Source organism: Gavia stellata, unplaced genomic scaffold, assembly GCF_030936135.1.
Source record: "Gavia stellata isolate bGavSte3 unplaced genomic scaffold, bGavSte3.hap2 HAP2_SCAFFOLD_300, whole genome shotgun sequence".
NCBI lineage: Eukaryota > Metazoa > Chordata > Aves > Gaviiformes > Gaviidae > Gavia > Gavia stellata.
In genome coordinates, this window is record NW_026777063.1 from 51,632 (window position 1) to 72,128 (window position 20,497).

The window sequence follows — 20,497 nt, forward strand, 5'->3', positions numbered from 1 at the left end:
CCACTGTCCCTGACCCCCCCATGTCCCCCCCATCCTGACCCCCCCCACTGTCCCCTGACCCCCCCTCTTCTGACCCCCCCAATGTGCCCCCATCCCCTCTCCCCTCCCACTGTCCCCCCCATCCCCTGACCCCCCAATGTCCCCCATCTTCTGACCCCCCCCCATCCCCTGACCCCCCTCCCTGTCCCCCCCAATGTCCCCTCTTCTGACCCCCCCCACTTGCCCCCCCATCCCCTGACCCCCCCCCCCCCACTGTCTCCTGACCCCCCCCACTGCCCCCCCATCCCCTGACCCCCCCCCCCCGGTCCCTGACCCCCCCCCCCGTACACACACCCCCCACGCCGCCGTCTCCAAACTCCACCGTTTATTCCCGGCTCAGCACCGCCCGTACAAAACCCCCCCCCGGCCCGGCGGGGAGGGGGGGTGGGGGGTTCAGCCCCCCCCCGCGCCCTGTGTGCCCCCCCCCGCGCCCCCCCCTCAGAGGGACAGTTTGCAGTGACACAGCTCCTTGTACATCAGCCGCCGCAGCTGCGGCATGTCCCTGCTGCGTGAAGCTGAACGGCCGCCCCAGCGCCAGGAACTTGCAGTACTGGGGGGGGGGGGCACGGGGGGGGGTCACGGCGGGGGGGGGACACACAGACACGAGTGGGGGGGTCCCACAACAGCCTCCCCCCCCAGGCCCTGCCCTGCCCCACGTGGCTCTGGGGACAGGGAGAGAGCCCACCCCTTGTCGTCCCCCCACCGTGTCCCCAAGTGTGTGTCCCCCCCATCCCCCTGCACCCCCAGTGCCCCCCAGACCACCTCTGCCCCCCCATCCCTGTGTGTGCCCCCCCCATCCCTGTGTGTGCCCCCATGTCCCCCCCAAGGACCCCCCCCCAAACGTTGTGCTCCCCCCAGGTGCCCTCTGCCCCACCCCATCCCCCCCAGGGGGTCCCACACCCCCATGGCCCCACCCCCATGTCATGTGTGTCCCCCCCCAGTGCCCCCCAACCCCCCCAGGACCCCCCAAAAGGTTCTGGTCCCCCAAGACCCACAATGTCCCTCTGTTCCCCCCCAGGGGGTCCTACACCACCCATGACCCGCCCCCCGATGCCACGCCCCCCCGATGCCACGCCCCCCCGATGCCACGCCCCCCCACCTGCAGCACGAAGGCGCCGCAGTCACTGTCGTTGTTCTGGCGGGCGACGTTCTGGGGAGGGGGGAGAGAGCGGTGAGGGACCCCGGTGTTGGGGGGGGACCCCGGTGTCGAGGGGGGACCCCGGTGTTGGAGGGGGACCCCGGTGTCGGGGGGGGACCCCGGTGTCGGGGGGGACCCCTCAGGCACCTGGGGAGGGGACACCCGGCCTCGGGGGGTCTCACCATCTTGAAGGCGCCCCGCCAGCCCTCCCGGAAGTCGGGCGCGCTCCTTCTTGTCGGCCTCGGCCTGCAGGTACCGGCAGATGTGCTGCCGCAGGGGCGGGGTCAGCCTGGGGCGGGGCCTGGGGCGGGGCCTGGGGTGGGCCACACCCCTCCCAGCAGGCCACACCCCTGGGGTGAGCCAAGCCACGCCCCCCCAGGACTGGTTCTCTACACCAACCATTGAGCCTTGCACACAGGGGGAGACACGCCCCGCCCACCCCCCGGGGCCCACAAGGCTCCGCCCACCCCCCGGGGCCCACAAGGCTCCGCCCACCAGTTATGCTCCACCCCATGCCAAGCCAAGCCCTGCCCCAAGTATAAGCACCACCCTTAGAGAGGGCTCCGCCCCAGCAGTGCCAAGCTCCACCCCCAGAGTAAACCAGGCTCCGCCTCCAGACCAGGCCCCGCCCCTGAAAACCACTCCCAGTCGGGGCCATAGGGGCTTGATCCAGCAGCCCCCCCCTCTGGCCCCGCCCCCAACCCCACTGGCCCCACCCCCTCTGCCTCAGGCCCCGCCCCTTTAGCCCCTCCCACCCCAGGGGGCCATAGGGGCTGATGCAGTCCCCCCCTTCACCCCCACCCCTGCCAGGCCCCGCCCCTCTGGCCCCGCCCCAACCCCACTGGCCCCACCCCCTCCACCCCAGGCCCCGCCCCTTTAGCCCCTCCCACCCCAGGGGGCCATAGGGGGCTGATGCAGTCCCCCCCTCACCCTGCCCCCGGGCCCCGCCCCCCTCTGGCCCGCCCCCTCTGGCCCCGCCCACCTTGGGGCAGCGGCGGTTGAGGGTGCGCTGGGAGTCGAAGTAGGTGATGCGGCGACGGGCGACGTCGACGGCCACGAGGGACCAGTGGACCTCCAGGTGGATGGGGATCAGCAGCAGCTCCTTCCGAAGATGTCCACCTGCCGCGGGCGGGGTCAGCGCGGGGCACGCCCCCCCCAAGCTCCACCCCCTCAGGCCCCTCCCTGCCCCCGAGCAGCACAGCACTGGCAGCGGGGAAGGCCCCGCCCACAGCAGCACAGGCCCGCCTCCTCCTGAGAGGCCCCACTCCTCCCCACAGCCCAGGCCACGCCCCCCAGCTACACAAGCCCCGCCCCACAGTGCCCCACCCCTATGGCTGGGGGCCCTCATAGACCCACCCCTGCAGTGGCCCCGCCCCCAACTGCACAGACCACACCTCCTCCTCATTAGCCCCGCCCCACAGCACAGGCCCCGCCCACAAAGGACCCCACCCCTGAAATAGCCCCACTCCTACAAGTCCCACCCCCTCTCTCTTACTGGTCCAACACTGCCCCTTGGGCCACGCCCCCACCAGAAGCCACGCCCCCTCAGTCTTTACTCAGTACTACACCACTCCATAGCATGGCCCCATCCTGAGGCTCCGCCCCAAGGCCCCGCCCACCACTGCCACACCCCTAAGGCTCCACCCAGAACACCACACCCCATGGCCCCACCCCTCCTGACCCTGCGCCCTCTCCCAGCCCCCACCCCCACCCCCTTTGGCCCCACCCCATGACCCCACCCCCTGTCGACCACACCCCGTTAAGCCCCGCCCCTTCCAGCCCCGCCCTCACGTTCTTGGTCCAGCGCTGCACCCCCTCGTAGCCGCGCGTCCGCAGTTTGTCGTAGAAAAAGCTGTTGAAGAAGTGGACCTGGGGGGGGGGGGGAGGGTGGACCCAGATGTCCGGGACCCCCCCGTGGGGGGGTGGGGCCGTGGGACCCCCCCAGGGCCCCCCATTGTGGGGGCGGGGCCGTGGGACCCCCCCTCACCTTGTCAGGCACCGCGTCCATCACCAGGTCCCCGTACATGTTCATCACCTGGGGGGGGGGCAATGGAGGTGTCGGGGGGGGGCTCAGCCCCACCTGCCCCCCACCTGGGGACCCCCCAACACCCCCAGGGGCCCCCCAAACCCCTTGGTGCCCCCCCCAGCCCCCCCAAAACTCTTATTCTCCCCAGTGTCCCCACATCGTCCCCATCCCGCAGCTGCACCCCCTCAGGGTCCCCCTGTGGCCCCCCAAAACCCCCTGCGCACCCCCCAAAACCCTCATGGGGACCCCCCCAAACCCCTTGGGCTCCCCCAAACCCCTCCTATTCCGCCCCCAGCATCCCCGCGTCATCTCATTCCAGCCCCCACAGCCTCCCAACAATCCCCCCCAGGCCCCCCCCCAAACCAGGACCCCCAAATCCCCCTGGGGACCCCCACACCCTGATGGGGACCCCCCCCAAAGCCCCTCGGGGTTCCCCTGGTGCCCCCCCGCCCCCCAAAACCCCTCCTATTCCCCGCAGCGTCCTCACATTGTCCCCATCCAGCCCCTGTATCCCACTGCCATCCCCATCAGAGCCCCCCAAACCACCCTGGGCCCCCCGAGCCCCCCAAACTCCCCCCCGGGGACCCCCAAACGGCCCCCCCACCTGGTCGTTGAGCCAGTTGGGGCCGTAGAGGGTCTGCAGGTCGTCCATGGTCAGGACGTGGCGTTTGTAGCTGACGCGGAAGCCCCGGAGCAGCGCGTTCCCGGGGAGGCGCTGGTACGACTGCATCAGCTGCTGCACCGAGCCCCGCCTGCGCGGGGGCTTCAGAGGGGGACCCCCAAAAACCCCAGCACCCCCAATCCCCGCCCCAGACCCCCAAACCCCCCTGAGCCCCAGGACCGCCCCCCTCGGGACCCCCAAACCCCCCCGCAGCTCTGTAGCAGCTGCTGCACCCAGCCCCTCTCCTGCGTGGGGGGGGACCCAGGCGTTCGGTGCCCACCCCCGGGGCACCCCAAAACCCCCAGGCCCCGCCCCACATCCCCCCCAGCCCCACAGGACCCCCCTTGCTCCCATCCCCGACCCCCCCCATCAGCCCCACTCTCAGCTGCACAGGACACCTGGGGGGGGGGAACGCAGGCGTGTCCCCCCCCCCCCCAAGCCCCCCCAAAACCCCAGGGACCCCCCCAGGGACCCCCCACACCCCCTCCATCAGCCCCATCCCCCTGCCCCAGCTGCTGCACAAAACACTTCAGGGGGGGCCCAGGCCCCCAACCGTGTGTCCCCCCCCCCCAAATGGCCCCCCCCGCACCTTTGGGGGGTGCTGAATTCCTGCTGGAAAATGTCCTCCAGCTTCTCCACCACCTCGTCGGCGCTGACGGGGATGAGGCTGCCGTAGGCCTGCAGGAACTCGTCCAGGATGCCTGGGGAAAAGGGGGCGCGTTCACTCTGGTCCCTACTGACAGCCGCACCCCCAATTTCCCCCCCCCCCCCCCGGCCTCCCCCCAGCCCCAGCTCACTCTGGACGCAGGTGACGTGCTCCTCGCACAGGGGGCTGGCTTGGGCCCCCCCCCGGGGGGTGGGGGGGTCGGGGCGGAGCCCCCCCTCGGCTCCCCCCGCCACGCTGCAGACGTTGCTGATGAGGATGGCGGCTTCGGCGCTGCCGGGGGGGCTGGGGGGGCCCCCCGTTCCGAAACCGTTGGGGAGGGGTCCTGGGGTGGAGGGGGCACAAAGGGGCTCAGAAAGACCCCAAAAATTGAGCCCTCCCCATGAAACAGGGGGATCATGTGTGCCCCCCCCAGTCCCTGTGCCCCCCCAGAAGGGAGGGACCCCAGAAGGGTTTGAGGGGGCCCTGTGACCTTAACCCCCCCAATGTGCCCCCCCCCCACAGATTTGGGTGCCCCCCCGGTGCGAAACCCCCCTCCCGGGGGATACACGACCCCCCCCCGGGGAAACAGAGACCGGGACCCTCCCCAGTGTGCCCCCCCAATGCGACCCACCCCCCGTGAGACATGGGGGCCAGGATGCCACCCCCCCCAGATTTGGGGTCCCCCCTGCCCCCCCCACTCACCTGCGTCCCCGCCGAGCCCCGGGGGGGCCCCCAGGAGTGCCCCCACCCCGGGGTCCCCCCCAAGCTCCATCTCCCCGAAGGGGGGAGCGGCGAGAGGGGGGGGCGGCAGGCGGGGGGGCGGCAGCACCTCGGGGGGTGGCGGCGGCACCGGGGGCCCCCCCCGCTCCTCCTCATCGGGGGAGAGCGAGGGGGGGGGGTCTGCGGCGGGGCCCCCCCCTCCGCCGGGCCCCCCGTTTCCAGGGGAAGGCCCAGGCCCCCCCCTTGGCGTAGAGCAGCATCCGCAGGGCCCGCAGCGCCCGCAGCCGGCGCCGGGGGGGGGCCCGCCGGCGGGGGGGGGCGAGGGCGGCGCCCCGGGGGGGGGCCCCACTTCGGGGGGGCCCAGCGCCGGCCCCCCCCGGGGCCCCCTTCTTCCTCTTCCTCCTCCTCCTCCTCGTCCGACCCGGGCGGGGGGGCCCAGGTCGGGGGGGGGAGGCGGCGGGCGGCACCGGGATGGGGGGGGGGGGGGCGGCGCGGGCCCCCCCCAAGGGGGGTCACGGCGGGGGGGTCCCTCCCGCGGCCCCCCCGGCCCCCCCCCCCCACAGCTGACGGGCCGCCAGCGCCTCCTTCATGGCTCCGAGCGCCTGGGGGGGCACAAGGGGGGCCGGGGGGGCCCCAGAGCCCCGTCACCCCCCGCACCCCCCGTCACCCCCTCCCAAGAGGCCCTGTCCCCGCCCCCGCCCCCCGTTTTCCCCCCAAGCCCCCCCGCTGCCCCCCCCCACCCCCCGTTATCCCCCCCCGGGACCCCGTTGCAGCCCCCCAACCCCCCCCGCGGTGCCGACCACCCCCTCGGAGCACCCATCGAGGGCCCCCCCGGTGCCGGTGGGAATGTGGGGGGGGTACGGGGGGGGTGTGGGGGGGTCCCCGCTCACCCCCGGGAGCGCGGCGGCCTCTCTCGGGCTCCCTCCGCCGCCGCCACCGCCTCCCCGCAGCCGCCGGCGCCGCCCGATGGCGTCATCACCGTGCGCCGCGCCAGGAGGGGGCGGAGTCGCTTCCCGACGAAACCCCGCCCGCGCGCCAGCCGAGGCCCCGCCCCGCGCTTTGCCGTCCGCGCGGTCGCCATGGAGACGGCGGGCACCGCCCACCCCTCGGGGTATGGGGCGGGGGGGGGAGAATGGACCGCGCGGGATCATGGATACATCCCCCCCGGCGCGGGGTCTCATGGGATACATCCCCCCTCCCCGGCGCTGCACGAACCACGTGACGCCCGGTTGGGGGCGGGGCTTTCTGTGGCGGGGGGGGGGTGTCCCCCCCGGTCCCCCCCGGACTCTGTGGGTCCCACCCGAAACGGGGTGTCCCGGACGCCTCGGGCCCCTCCCCCATGGCCCGGGGGGCGGCGGGGTCACCCCTCCCCCACACGGTCCCGGTGTCCCCTCCCCCCCACCCTTTATGGGGGACCCCCCCTCCCCCCCCCTTGAGCTGCCACCCCCGATAGAGCAAAGCCCCCACCCCCACCCCGGGACACCCCCCCACCCCCCACCGAGGGACCCCGGCTACGGGGTACCCCCCGCCCCTCCCCCCCCCGGGGGGGACCCGGGTACGGGGTGCCCCCCCCCGCCCCTCCCCCAACGTTGTGAGTGGGGGGGTCGAGTCATCGTTTCGCTTTTATTGGCGTTTTTTAGGCTCCGGGGGGGACCCAGGTGTCCGGGACACCCCTTTTGGGGGGGGCCCAGGTGTTGGGGGGGACCCAGGTGTCCGGGACCCCCCATTTTGGGGGGACCCAGGCGCCCACAGACACCTGGGACCCCCCGTTCCGGGGGACCCAGGCGCCCAGGCACCCCGTTTTTGGGGGGGACCCAGGACACCCCGTTTTGGGGGGACCCAGGCACCCCGTTTTGGGGGGGACCCAGGCACCAAGGACACCCCATTTTGGGGGGACCCCCGGCACCCCGTTTCGGGGGCACCCGGGACCCCCCGCTCCGGGGGGCCGCAGGCGCCCGGGGCTCAGGGGGAAGGGGTGCGGGGGGGGGCCGGTGCAGGGCGGCGTCCAGGCCGGTTGCCGAGGGCACAGCCGCCCGTCAGCGCCAGGAAGGCCCAGAGGAAGAGTCTGTCCACCGCCAGCGCCGCCACGTGCCACTCCTCCCGCAGCTGCGCCAGCGGCCCTCGTGCGAACGCTCGTGCGAGGCCTCGCACGGGGCTCGCACGAGGGCGGGGGATCGTATGGGGCTCGCATGGGGCTACTGGGGGCTCGTATGGGGCTGCTGGGGCTCGCATGGGGCTTCTGTGGGGCTACTGGGGCTCGCACGGGGGCTTGCACGAGGGCGGGGGGATCGTATGGGGCTCGCACGAGAGTGGGGGCTTGCACAGGGCTCGCACGAGGGCGGGGGATCGTATGGGGCTCGTATGGGGCTACTGGGGCTTGTACGGGGCTACTGGGGGGTCTCACGAGAGTGGGGGCTCGCATGGGACTTCTATGGGGCTACTGGGGCTCGCACGAGGGCAGGGGCTCGTATGGGGCTACTGGGGGTCGCACGAGGGCGGGGGGATTGTATGGGGCACGTATGGGGCTCGCACGACAGTGGGGGCTCGCACGGGGCTTCTATGGGGCTACTGGGGCTTGCACGAGGGTGGGGGATTGCACGGGGCTTCTATGGGGGCTACTGGGGCTCGCACGGGGCTCGCACAAGGGCGGGGGGGCTCGCACGGGGGTTGCACAGGGCCCATGGGGCTTGCACGAGGGCTCGCACGGGGACCAGTGGGGTTGCACGTGGGGTTGCACGAGGACCGTGGGTCTCGCACGGGGGTTGCGCCAGGCTCGCACGGGGAGTCACGAGGACCACAGGGGGTCGCACGGAGGTCACATGGGGACCATGGGGGTCACAGGGGGGGTCGCACGGGGGACCGTGGGGGGTCGCAATGGGGACCACGGGGGTCACACAGGGACCGTGGGGGTCACAGGGGGGGTCACACGGGGACTGTGGGGGTCGCACGGGGGTCACACGGGGGACCGTGGGGGGTCACAGGGGGGTCGCACCGGGGACCGTGGGGGGTCACACGGGGACCGTGGGGGGGTCACAGGGGGACCACGGGGGGTCACAGGGGGGGTCACACGGGGACCGTGTGGGGGTCACAGGGGGGGTCACACGGGGACCGTGGGGGTCGCACGGGGGTCGCACGGGGCCTCACCTCCTCGTGCCGCTGCTGCTCCTGCAGGCACCGGGCGATGAAGGTGACGGCGGCCGCCGCCGCTCGCAGCTCGGGGGGGCAGCGGGGGGGGGGCCCGGGGGGCCCGGGGGGGGCGGCGGGGGAGGTGCCGGGGGGCGGCCGCCGCAGGAAGTACTCATCCCCGCCGCGGGGGGGGCGCCCCCAGGGGGGCGGGGGGGGGGCGGGGGGGGGGTGAGGCCGGGGGGTGGGCCGCAGTCCCAGGAGGGGGGGGCAGGCGCTGGAGGAGGAGCTGGGGGGGGGGGGAGAAGGGGGGGTGAGGGGGGGGGCAGGTCCCCTCCCCCACCCCCTGCAATGGGGGTTGGGTACCCCCCGGGGGGGGGACACCAGAGGGGACCCAGGCGTTTTGGGGGGGGACCCAGGGGGTGACCCAGGGGTCCGGGGGGGGGCCCCCCATTGCTCTGGGGGGGTGTCTCACCCTGGTGGGCACAGGGGGCTATGGGGGGGGCTGGGTGGGGGCACAGGGGTCCGAGCACCCATCGAGGGGACCCAGGGGTCTGGGGGGGTACCCAGGGGTCCGGGGGGGCCCCCCATTCCCGGGGGGGCTCACCCTGCGGGCCCAGTGGGGCATGGGGGGGGCTGGGGGGGTCCCAGGGGTCCGAGCACCCATTGAGCCCCCCTCGAGCAATGGGGGGCCACTTCACCCTGTGGGCACAGGGGGGGGACCCAGGGGAGACCCAGGGGTCTGAGCACCCATTGAGGGGACCCAGGGGTCCGGGGGGGGGACCATGGGGGGGGACCATGGGGTCCAGGGGGGCCCCCATTCCCGGGGGGGGGGCTCACCCTGCGGGCCCAGGGGGGCATGGGGGGGCTGGGGGGGTCCCAGGTGTCTGGGGGGGACCCAGGGGTCCGAGCACCCATCGAGGGGACCCAGGGGGGACCCAGGGGTGACCCAGGGGTCCGAGCACCCATCGAGGGGACCCGGGGGTCTGGGGGGGGCCCCCCATTCCCGGGGGGGCTCACCCTGCGGGGCCCCAGGGGGGCATGGCGTGGGTGGCGGGGGGAGCGGTGGTGCAGGTTTGAGGACGCCGACGCTGAGGATGACGCAGAGCGTGAGCAGCACCAGAGTCCCCGTCAGGTAGCGCCCGATGAGCCGGCACCGCCAGCGAGGTGGCCGGCACCTTGTCCGCCAGCAGCAGCAGGAACACCGTCAGCGTCAGCAGCGCGAAGAGCGACAGCGTCATCTTCTCGCCTGCGCCGGCACCGCAGACTCGTGCCGGGCCCTTGTGCAAGGCCCTCGTGCAAAAAACCCCCGTGCAAAACCGCCCGTGCAAAGCCCTCGTGCAAAAACCCTGTGCAAAAGCACCCCTGCAAGTGCCCCCCGGTATCCCTCCGTTGACCCCTTGTGCGAAATCCTCGTGCAAATGTCACAGATGTCCCCGTGCAAAATCCCCTGTGCAAAGCCCCCTGTGCAAAAACCCTGTGCAAAGCACCCCGTGCGAGTGCCCTGGGTATCCCCCCCCGTTGACCCCTGGTGCGAAATCCTCGTGCAAATGGTCACAGGTGTCCCCTGTGCAAGGCCCTTGTGCAAAGCCCCCCGTGCAAAATCCCCTGTGCAAAGCCCTCGTGCAAAACACCCATGCAAAGCCCTCGTGCAAAGTCCCTGTGTGAGCACCCCGGGTATCCCCCTGTGGACCCCTCGTGCAAAATCCTCGTGCAAATGTCACAGGTGTCCCTGTGCAACCCCCGCCCCATGCAAAGCCCTCGTGCAAAAACCCTGTGCAAAGCACCCGTGCGAGTGCCCTGGGTATCCCCCCCATTGACCCCCTGGTGCGAAATCCTCGTGCAAATGTCACAGGTGTCCCCGTGCAAAATCCCCTGTGCAAAGCCCTCGTGCAAAATCGTGCAAAAACCCTGTGCAAAACACCCATGCAAAGCCCTCGTGCAAAGTCCCTGTGCGACCACGCCGGGTATCCCCCTGTGGACCCCTCGTGCAAAATCCTCGTGCAAATGTCACAGGTGTCCCTGTGCAACCCCCCCCATGCAAAGCCCTCGTGCAAAAACCCTGTGCAAAGCACCCGTGCGAGCGCCCCGGGTATCTCCCCCGTTGACCCCTCGTGCAAAATCCACGTGGCAAATGTCACAGGTGTCCCCGTGCAATGCCCCCGTGCAAGCCCCATCTCCACGCTGCAAGCACCAATTCCCCATGCAACCTCCCCCTCTTGTGCAACCTCCCCCCCTCGTGCGAGCCCTCGTGCGAGCCCCCGTGCGCGGCACCGGCGTCGGGGGGCAGGTAGAAGACGACGACGGCCAGCAGCGTGATGAGGACGCAGGGCACGAGGACGTTGACGATGTAGAAGAGCGGCTTGCGGCGGATCACCAGGTAGAAGGTGACGTCCTCGTGCGAGGGGCCGGCGTGGGTGGCGGCCGGAGCGGTGGCACAGCTCCCACTGCCCGTTCTCTGCGCGGCACCGCCTTGCACGAGGCCTCGTGCGAAGCCCCCGTGCAACACCCCCACCCTCGTGTGAAGCCCCTGTGCAACCTCCTATCCTCGTGCAAAGCCTCATGGGACCCCCCACCGTCCTCGTGCAAAGCCCTGTGCGACACCGCCATCCTCGTGCAAAGCCCCACAGAACCCCCCTGGACCCGTGCAAAGCCCCATGGGACCCTCCCATCCTCGTGCAAAGCCCCACGGGACCCCCCCATCCTCGTGCAAAGCCCCACGGAACCCCCCATCCTCGTGCAAAGCCCCACGGGACCCCCCCATCCTCGTGCAAAGCCCCATGGGACCCCCCCCATCCTCCTGCGAAGCCCCACGGGACCCCCCCATCCCCGTGCGAAGCCCCACGGGACCCCCCCGGCCCCGTGCGAGGCCCCGTGCTCACCCTGGAAGTGGGGGGGCAGCACGGCCTGGGCCCCCCCCCGCCTCGGGGCCCCCCCCCGGGCCCCCCCCCGCCAGGCGCAGCCCCACCTCCGCGGGGCCGTAGGAGCCGGAGCGGAAGACGAGGGAACAGTTCTGCCAATCGAAGGGGGAAGTGCGAGACCTGGGGGGGGCCGGGGGGGTCACCGGCACCCCAAAACCCCCGGGCCCCCAGCGCCCCCCCCCCCAAACCCTCCCGGACCCCCCCCCAAACCCCCAAGACACCCCCATACCCCGCATCCCCCCCCCCAACCCCCCAGTGTCCCCCAGACCCCCCCGGACACCCCATAACCCCCCCCATAGCCCCCCCAGACCCCCCCATAACCCCCCCATAGCCCCCCCATAGCCCCCCAGACCCCCCATAACCCCCCCCATAGCCCCCCCAGACCCCCCGGATGCCCCCCCCAGACCCCTCCCCGAACCACTCCCTGCCCCCCCCGAACCCCCCAAGCCCCCCCCCAACCCCCCCCGGGACCCCAAGACCCCCCATAGCCCCCCCAGACCCCCCGGACGCCCCCCCGGACCCCTCAGCCCCCTCCCCGAACCACTCCCCGCCCCCCAGAACCCCCCAAGCCCCCCCCCAACCCCCCTCCAGGGACCCCCCCCCGAGGCACCCCTGTACCCCCAGAGCAGCCCGGGCCCCCCCGGCCCCCCCCGCACCCGGATGGGGCAGCGGCTGCGGTAGAGCGCGGGGGGCCGCCAGCGCACGGAGCCGTCGGGGGTGACGATGGCCCGGACCCCCCAGGGACACCCCGAACTCCCCGTCGTTGCTGGGGGGGGACACGACACGAGGCCTCGGCACCCCCCAAAAGCCCCCCCCGTACCCCCCAAAACCTCCCCCCCCCCCAGGACCCTCCAGGGACCCCCCCCAGGGGTCCCCCAAAGCCCCCCTGTACCCCCCAAACACACCCCAAGTACCCCCTGAGCCCCCCAAAACCTCCCCCCCCGCCCCCCCCCCGGGGATCCCCCACCCCCCCCGTGCCCCCCCCCCCCAAAACACCCCCCGGACCCCCCCCAGGACCCTCCCAGGACCCCAAACCCCCCTCTGCGCCCCCCCAAAGCCCCCCACTGAGCCCCCCCGGCCCCAAGCCCCCCCCCCCCCCCCCCGGACTCCCCCCCCCGGCCCCCCCCCCCCGGACTCCCCCCCCCGCCCCCCCCCCCACTGACTTGTTCTCCAGCCCCACGTCGGGCAGCCAGAGGTGCTGAGCCGGCACCCGCAGCACCCCCACCCCCCCGTGAGCGCGGGGGTCCCACTGCAGCCGGGGGTCCCGCCAGCTCTGGGGGGGGGGGAGGCCAGTGGGGACCCCCCCCTGCACCCCCTCCTACCCCTCGGGGACCCCCACGGCCCCCCCAGCACCCCCCACTGCCCCTGGCCACCTCCGGAGCCCCCCCCAAACCCCCTGGGGACCCCCAGGACCCCCCCCCCAGCCCCCTGGGACCCCCCAGGGACCCCTGGAGACCCCCCCAAACCCCCTGGGACCCCCCATGGCCCCCGGGAGACCCCCCCAAACCCCCTGGGGACGCCCAGGACCCCCCCCCCCAGCCCCCTGGGACCCCCCATGGACCCCTGGAGACCCCCCCAAACCCCCTGGGGACCCCCGGGACACCCCCCCAAACCCCCTGGGGACCCCCAGGACCCCCCTGGAGCCCCCCAAGACCCCCCCCGGACCCCCTTGGGATGCCCCCACAGACCCCCCCCCCACAATGGCCCCCAAGTCCCCCCTGCCCCCCCCAACCTCCCCACAGCCCCCCCAGACCCACCATCCCCCCCCGACCCCCTCTGGGACCCCCCGGACCCCCCCCCGGACCCCCCCGGACCCCCGTACCAGGTCGAGGTAGACTTTGGTGGTCAGTTCCTCGTGCTTCTCATCCTGGGGGGCACGGGGGGGGCACGGGGGGGGCACGGGGGGGACATGGGGGGGACCCGTCCCATGGGGACCCCACTGTACCCCCTCATGTCCCCCCGGGAGCGCCCCCCCCGGGACCTCCCATAGGACCCCCCCGGACCCCTCATATGACCCCCCCGGACCCCCCATATGACCCCCCCCAGGACCTCAGTCCCCCCATAGCCCCCCCCCGGCCCCCATGCCCCCCCCATGCCCCCCCAGCCCCCCATAGGACCCCCCATCCCCCCCCATAGCCCCCCCCCCCGCCCATATGCCCCCCATAGGACCCCCCCAGGACCCCATAGGACCCCCCCAGGGACCCCCCGGACCCCATAGGACACCCCGGACCCCCCATAGGACCCCCCTCGGACCCCATAGGACCCCCCATCCCCCCCATAGCCCCCCCCCCCCGGCCCATATGCCCCCCATAGGGCCCCCCCAGGACCCCCATAGGACCCCCCGGACCCCCCATAGGACCCCCCATAGGACCCCCCCCGGACCCCATAGGACCCCCCCAGGACCCCCCGGACCCCATAGGACCCCCCATAGGACCCCCCCCGGACCCCATAGGACCCCCCGGACCCCCCATAGGACCCCCCCATAGGACCCTCCATAGGACCCCCCATAGGACCCCCCCCGGACCCCATAGGACCCCCCGGAGCCCCCATAGGACCCCCCATAGGACCCCCCCCGGACCCCATAGGACCCCCCATAGGACCCCCCATAGGACCCCCCCCGGACCCCATAGGACCCCCCGGACCCCCCATAGGACCCCCCATAGGACCCCCCGGACCCCAGCCCCCCCGCGCCCCCCCGCGCCCCCCCGCGCCCCCCCTACCAGGCTGACGAGCTGCGCCAGCTCCAGCCCCACCCGCACCAGCACGCGCCCGCCGGGTCCCGCCGCCGCCGGTCGCACCCCGGGCCGGTACCGGGACAGCAGCGCCCGCAGCAGCCGCTCCCCGGGGGGGGCCCCGGGGGGGGCGTCGGGGGGGGCCCCGCCGCCGCTGCACCCAGCGCCCAGCGTCACCCCACCGGCACCGGGGGGGGCACCGGGGGGGGTCGGGAGTTTGGGGGGACCCAAGGGGGGGGGGGTCCAAAGGGGGGGGCAAAGGGGGGGGGGCAAAGGGGGGGGCCACCTAGGAGTTCGGGGGGGCACCCGGGGGGTCGGGATTTGGGGGGACCCAAGGGGTGGGGGAAGGGGGGGGGCAAAGGGGGGGGTCCCAAGGGGGGGGCAAAGGGTGGAGGTCCCAAGGGGGGGCAAAGGGTGGAGGTCCCAAGGGGGGGCAAAGGGGGGGGCCACCTAGGAGTTCGGGGGGGCACCCGGGGGGCTCGGGAGTTTGGGGGGGGATCTAAGGGGGGGGTCCCAAGGGGGGGGGAACCTAGGAATTTGGGGGGCAGCGAGGGGGGGGGACACTCCAACGGGGGGGCCCCAAGAGGGGGACACTTGGAGTTCTGGGGGACCCGGGGGGGGGACAGGAATTCGGGGGCTCCAAAGGGGGGGCACAAGGGGGGGGGGGGGGCACCCGGGGGGGGTCGCGGCCGTACCGAGGGCGCAGAGGAGGAGGAGGAGGAGGGCGGCGGTGGGGGCTCGTGGGGCGCCATGGACGGGAGTCCGGGGGGGGTGTGGGCTGTGCGGGGGGGGGGAACAGCTGGGTGGGGGATGGGCACCGCCACCTGCTCCGGATGTGGGGGAGGGGCGGGGGGTGGGACAACCCCCCCCATCCCCAATTTGGAGACTCCCGGCACCGCCCCCCCCCCCAACTGTCCATCACCCCCCTGGGCCCCCAGAACTGCCCCCCCGCCCCACAAGTGCCCCCCCGGATGCTCACAACAGCCCCCATCCCCCTCCCCAGCCCCACAAGTGCCCCCCCAGCCCCATAACCGCCCCCCCGACCCATAACTGCACCCCCCAGCCCCATAACTGCCCCCCGACCCATAACTGCACCCCCCAGCCCCATAACTGCTCCCCCCGACCCATAACCGCTCCCCCCGACCCATAACTGCCCCCCTCAGCCCCATAACTGCCCCCCCCGAGCCCCATAACTTCCCCCCGACCCATAACCGCTCCCCCCCCGACCCATAACTGCCCCCCCGAGCCCATAACTGCCCCCCCTGCCCCATAACTGCCCCCCCGAGCCCCATAACTGCCCCCCCCGACGCCGCTCTGGTACAAACTGGTGGTTTATTGAGGGGGCGGGGCTACAGCCGCGAGGGGGGCTGTCAGTCATGCGGGTGGGGGCGTGGCCCGCAACGAGGGGGCGGGGCCTTATTGCTCTTGGTGCGCGTGGGGGCGGGGCTTGCACAGTGTCGGGGTCATAGAAAAGGCCGCGGGAGGGGCGGGCCAGCCGAGGGGTGGGCCTCCGGGGCGGGGCCAACAAGGGGGCGGGGCTTGTGAGGCGCATGGGGGGGGCTCGTGCCCCACGTGCCCAGTGGGGCGGGGGGGGGCCCCCCCCGGGGTGTCAGTGCAGGGGGGGCCAAGGGGGGGGGGGGGAAGGGGCACCGCGGAGGTCACAGGTCAGAGGTCACAGGTACGGGGGTCGAAGATCACAAGTCGGGGTCAGAGGTCACAGGTCGGGGCGTGGGGGGGCTCCCCCCCCCTTGGCTATGTGGCCTCGGGGGGGGCCCCCGGGGGCTCCTCCACCTCGTGCAGGGACGGCTCTCGGTACAGCGCCACTGGGGGGGGGGGGGGGGGTGAGACCCTCGTGTGAGGGACCCCCCCATGGGGTGGGGGACCCCCCCTTGAGTGAGGGACCCCCCCCAACATTCAAGGGACCCCCCCTTCATGTGATGGCCCCCCCTCATGCAAGGGACCCCTCCATTGGCTGAGGGACCCCCCCCCACATGTGAGGGACCCCCCCCCCTTGAATGAGGGACCCCCCCTCATGTGAGGGAATCCTCATCATTCAAGGGCCCCCCCATCGTTCGAGGGCCCCCCCATCGTTCGAGGGACTCCCCCCCCCATGTGAGGGACCCCCCCTCATGTGAGGGAATCCCCATCATTCAAGGGACCCCCCCCATCATTCGAGGGACCCCCATCGTTCGAGGGCCCCCCCCATCGTTCGAGGGCCCCCCCATCGTTCGAGGGCCCCCCCATCGTTCGAGGGACCCCCCCCATCATTTGAGGGACCCCTCATCATTCAAGGGCCCCCCCATCGTTCGAGGGGCCCCCCCATCGTTCGAGGGACTCCCCCCCCCATGTGAGGGACCCCCCTCATGTGAGGGAATCCCCATCATTCAAGGGACCCCCCCCATCATTTGAGGGACCCCCATCATTCGAGGGACCCCCATCGTTCGAGGGCCCCCCCCATCGTTCGAGGGACCCCCCCCAATCATTCGAGGGACCCCCCATCGTTCGAGGGCCCCCCCCATCGTTCGAGGGACCCCCCCCAATCATTCGAGGGACCCCCCATCGTTCGAGGGACCCCCATCGTTCGAGGGCCCCCCCATCGTTCGAGGGACCCCCCCCCATCATTCAAGGGACCCCCCCCCATCGTTCGAGGGCCCCCCATCGTTCAAGGACCCCCCCATCGTTTGAGGGACCCCCCCATCGTTCGAGGGCCCCCCATCGTTCGAGGGCCCCCCCGCGCCCCCTCACCCTCCAGCAGCTGGGGCAGGAAGTGCGCGGCCGCCTTGTCCTTGCGCACGCGGTGCCCGGCCATGGGGCGGCCGTGGCGGTCCAGCCCCAGGTACCAGGCGCGGCCCGAGCGGCGCTGGCGGTAGAGCGCGGAGGCGTAGAGCACGTGGTAGTTCTCGAAGACGCACTCCTTGAACCGGCACTCGGCCGTGAAGTGAACCTGGGGGGCCGGAGCGCCCGGGTCCCTCGGGTGGGGGTCCCGAACGCCTGGGTCCCATGGGGATGGGGGTCCCAGACACCTGTGTCCCATGGGGATGGGGATCCCGAACGCCTGGGTCCCCTCGGGATGGGGGTCCTGGACACCTGGGTCCCTTTGGGATGGGGGTCCCAAATGCCTGGGTCCCCTCGGGATGGGGGTCCCGAACGCCTGGGTCCCCTTGGGATGGGGGTCCCGGCCACCTGCTCTGCTTAGGATGGGGGGGATCAAGGGGTCCTGGACGCCTGGGTCCCCTCGGGATGGGGATGGGGGTCCCAGACACCTGTGTCCCATGGGGATGGGGGTCCCAAATGCCTGGGTCCCCTCGGGATGGGGGGGGATCAAGGGGTCCTGGACGCCTGGGTCCCATGGGGATGGGGATGGGGGTCCCAGACACCTGTGTCCCATGGGGATGGGGGTCTAGAACGCCTGGGTCCCCTTGGGATGGGGGTCCTGGATGCCTGGGTCCCTTTGGGATGGGGGTCCCAAACACCTGGGTCCCCTCGGGATGGGGGTCCCGGACGCCTGGGTCCCGTGGGTGAAGGGTTTGGGGTGTGGGTCCCGGATGCCCGGGGGTCCCCAGGGGGTTGTGGGTCCCTGGGGGGAGCGTGTGGGTACCAGGAGGGGGGTTGTGGGTCCAGGCCACTATGGGTCCCAAACGCCAGCGTCCCCGGGGCGGCGTTGGGGGTCCCAGGTGCCTGGGTCCCCCGATGCCATGGGTCCCCGGGCAGTTGTGGGTCCCAGAGTCCCCAGGGGCTGTGGGTCCCAGCGGGGGCCTGCGAGTCTCGGGGCGGGGGGGGTGTTGTGGGTCCCGAACGCCGTGGGGCGGCACTCACGGAGGCGTAGACGAGGCCGGCGCCGTTCATGGCCACGTAGCGCCCGGCCCGGGCCCCCTGGATGGCCACGACCCGCAGCCCCACCGGGATCAGGTTGAACAGCGCTGGGGGGGCGGGGCGGCTGCCACGCCCGGACGCCGGGGGCTGCCCCACCCCTGACCCCCACTGCCCCCCCAGTGCCCCCCAGCATCCCCCACTGCCTCCCCAGTGCCACCCTGCAGCTCCCCCAATCCCCCACCCCACAGCCCCCAGTGCCCCTCCCTCCCATGTGCCCGCCCCCTCTGACCTCACCCCTCTGACCCCACCCCTCTGACCCCGCCCCTCCAGACCCCGCCCCTTCAGACCCCGCCCCTTCAGACCCCGCCCCTTCAGACCCCACCCTTCCAACCCCACCCCTTTGACCCCACCCCTTTGACCCCACCCCTTCAGACCCCGCCCCTCTGACCCCACCCCTTCAGACCCCACCCCTCCGACCCCGCCCCTTCAGGCCCCGCCCCTCCAGGCCCCACCCCTTCAGACCCCACCCCTTTGACCCCACCCCTTCAGGCCCCACCCCTTCAGGCCCCACCCCTTCAGGCCCCGCCCCTCTGACCCCACCTCCCCTTTCCCCACCCCTCATGCCCTGCCCCTGCCGGGCCCCGCCCTGACAGGCCCCGCCCCCTGCCCGGCCCCACCCCGACAGGCCCCGCCCCTGCTCACTGCCCGGCCCCGCCTCCTCCCAGGTGCCGTCCAGCCGCCCGTCGGGGCCCATGTGCAGGAAGTGCCCGTGGCCACAGCGCAGCTTCGCCACCGCCCCCCCGCAGCTGCGGCTCTGGGGGGGGTCAGGGGCCCCGTCACCCCCCCCGAAACACATCAAGAACCCCCAGGACCCCCCCCAGCGACCCCCTTCCCCACCCCCCAGGGCCCCCCAACCCCTCCAGACACCCCCCAGCGTCCCCCATTCCACCCCCCAAGGACCCCCCCCAGACCCCTCCCCACCCCCCAGGGCCCCCCAAACACCCCCCCCCAACCCTGGCATCCCCCTTCCCCACCCCCCACGACCCCCCAACCCCTCCAGACCCCCCCACCCACCCAGGACCCCCCCAACACCCCCCAGCATCCCCCCTTCCCCACCCCCCAGGGCCCCCCAAACCCACGGACACCCCCCCAGACCCCTCCCCGCCCCCCCGCGGCCCCCGTTCCCCCCCCCCAGGACCCCTCCCCAACACCCCAGCCCCCCCCAGCCCCCCCCAAGACCCCCCCCCAAGACCCCCCCCACCCCCTGGAGCCCTCCCCACCCCCCAGCGTCCCCTGTTCCCTCCCCAGGACCCCCCCCGGACCCCCCGGACCCCCCCCGGCCCCCCCTCACCCGGGGGCTTCTCCCGGGGGCGCCGGCGGCGGCCGCAGCCGCGGACTTTGGCGACGAGACCGCGGAGCTGCTGTTGGCAGAGGGAGGGGGGGCGGGGGGCGCCGGGGGGGCGCGGGGGGCCGGCGGCGCGGGGGGGGGGCACCTCACGGCCCCCCCGCCGCTGCCGGATGAGGGAACTGGCCAGCGCCGCCATGGGGGGGCGGGGGGGGGGCCCGGGGGGGGCGGGGGTCTGGCTCGAGGGGTCACGGGGGTCGCAGGAGGGGGCGCGGGGGGGTCACGGGGGGGTTACGGGGGGGGCGGGGGGGGGCTCGCGCGAGGAACACGCGCTTCGCACGGGGGGGAGGGGGGTTCACGCGCCTCGCGCGGGGGTCAGATGCAGCGGGGGGGGTCGCTCCCCGCCCCACCCCCCCCCCCCGTGCCCCCGCCCCCCCCCCGCGCAGCTCCGGGCCCCCCCGCGCCCCCCCCCGGGCCGATGGGGAGGAGGGTGGGGGAGGGGGAGGGGGGTGCCCGGCGCGTGGGCCCCCTTCGGGAGGGGGGAGGGGGGTCCCCGGCGCGTGGGCCCCTTCGGGAGGGGGGAGGGGGGTCCCCGGCGCGTGGGCCCCTTCGGGAGGGGGGAGGGGGGTCCCCGGCGCGTGGGTCCCTTCGGGAGGGGGGAGGGGGGTCCCCGGCGCGTGGGTGCCGCCGAGTGGGGGGGCGCGGGGGGGGGAGGGGGCGCGGGCGGCCCCACGCGCACGCGCGGGAGCGGCGCAGGCGCGCGCACACCGTGGGGGGTGGGGGGGGGGACGCCCGCGGCTCCGCCCTCCCCCCGCCCCGGGGCCATCCCGGTGTCCCAGTGCATCCCCAGTGCGATCCCAGTTTGCTCCCAGTATAATCCCAGTACAGTCCCAGTGCGATCCCAGTTTGCTCCCAGTATAATCCCAGTGCATTCCCAGTGCGATCCCAGTTTGCTCCCAGTATAGCGCCACTGCAATCCCAGTTTGCTCCCAGTTTTGCCCCAGTGCAACCCCAGTGCGATCCCAGTTTGCTCCCAGTATAATCCCAGTGCATCCCCAGTGTGATCCCACTTTTCTCCCCGTATAGCGCCACTGCAATCCCAGTTTGCTGCCAGTTTTGCCCCAGTGCAACCCCAGTTCGCTCCCAGTACAATCCCAGTGAATCCCCAGTGTGACCGCAGTTTGCTCCCGGTATCGCCCAAGTGCATCCCCAGTGCGATCCCAGTTTGCTCCCAGTATAGTGCCACTGCAATCCCAGTTGGTTCCCAGTTTTGCCCCAGTGCAACCCCGGTTTGCTCCCAGCATAATTCCAGTGCATCCCCAGTGCGATCCCA

The 20,497-nt window shown here is 73.5% G+C and overlaps 2 protein-coding genes across 2 annotated transcripts; both read right to left on the reverse strand.

The window, feature by feature from the left end:
• Window positions 1-476: 476 nt before the first annotated feature.
• On the reverse strand, window positions 477-5,282 carry SENP3 (SUMO specific peptidase 3). The gene is given in 13 exon segments (XM_059835094.1): window positions 477-540; window positions 542-589; window positions 1,139-1,189; window positions 1,360-1,395; window positions 1,397-1,444; window positions 2,160-2,284; window positions 2,287-2,296; window positions 2,969-3,046; window positions 3,165-3,212; window positions 3,808-3,955; window positions 4,454-4,565; window positions 4,662-4,853; window positions 5,213-5,282. Coding segments are annotated over 13 exon segments (1,029 nt in total). The 3' UTR covers window position 477.
• Window positions 5,283-6,116: 834 nt separating this feature from the next.
• On the reverse strand, window positions 6,117-19,363 carry LOC132321626 (fibroblast growth factor 11-like). The gene is given in 9 exon segments (XM_059835095.1): window positions 6,117-6,335; window positions 8,375-8,436; window positions 8,529-8,602; window positions 15,775-15,829; window positions 16,752-16,950; window positions 17,823-17,926; window positions 18,522-18,618; window positions 18,620-18,633; window positions 19,171-19,363. Coding segments are annotated over 9 exon segments (1,017 nt in total).
• Window positions 19,364-20,497: the final 1,134 nt, after the last annotated feature.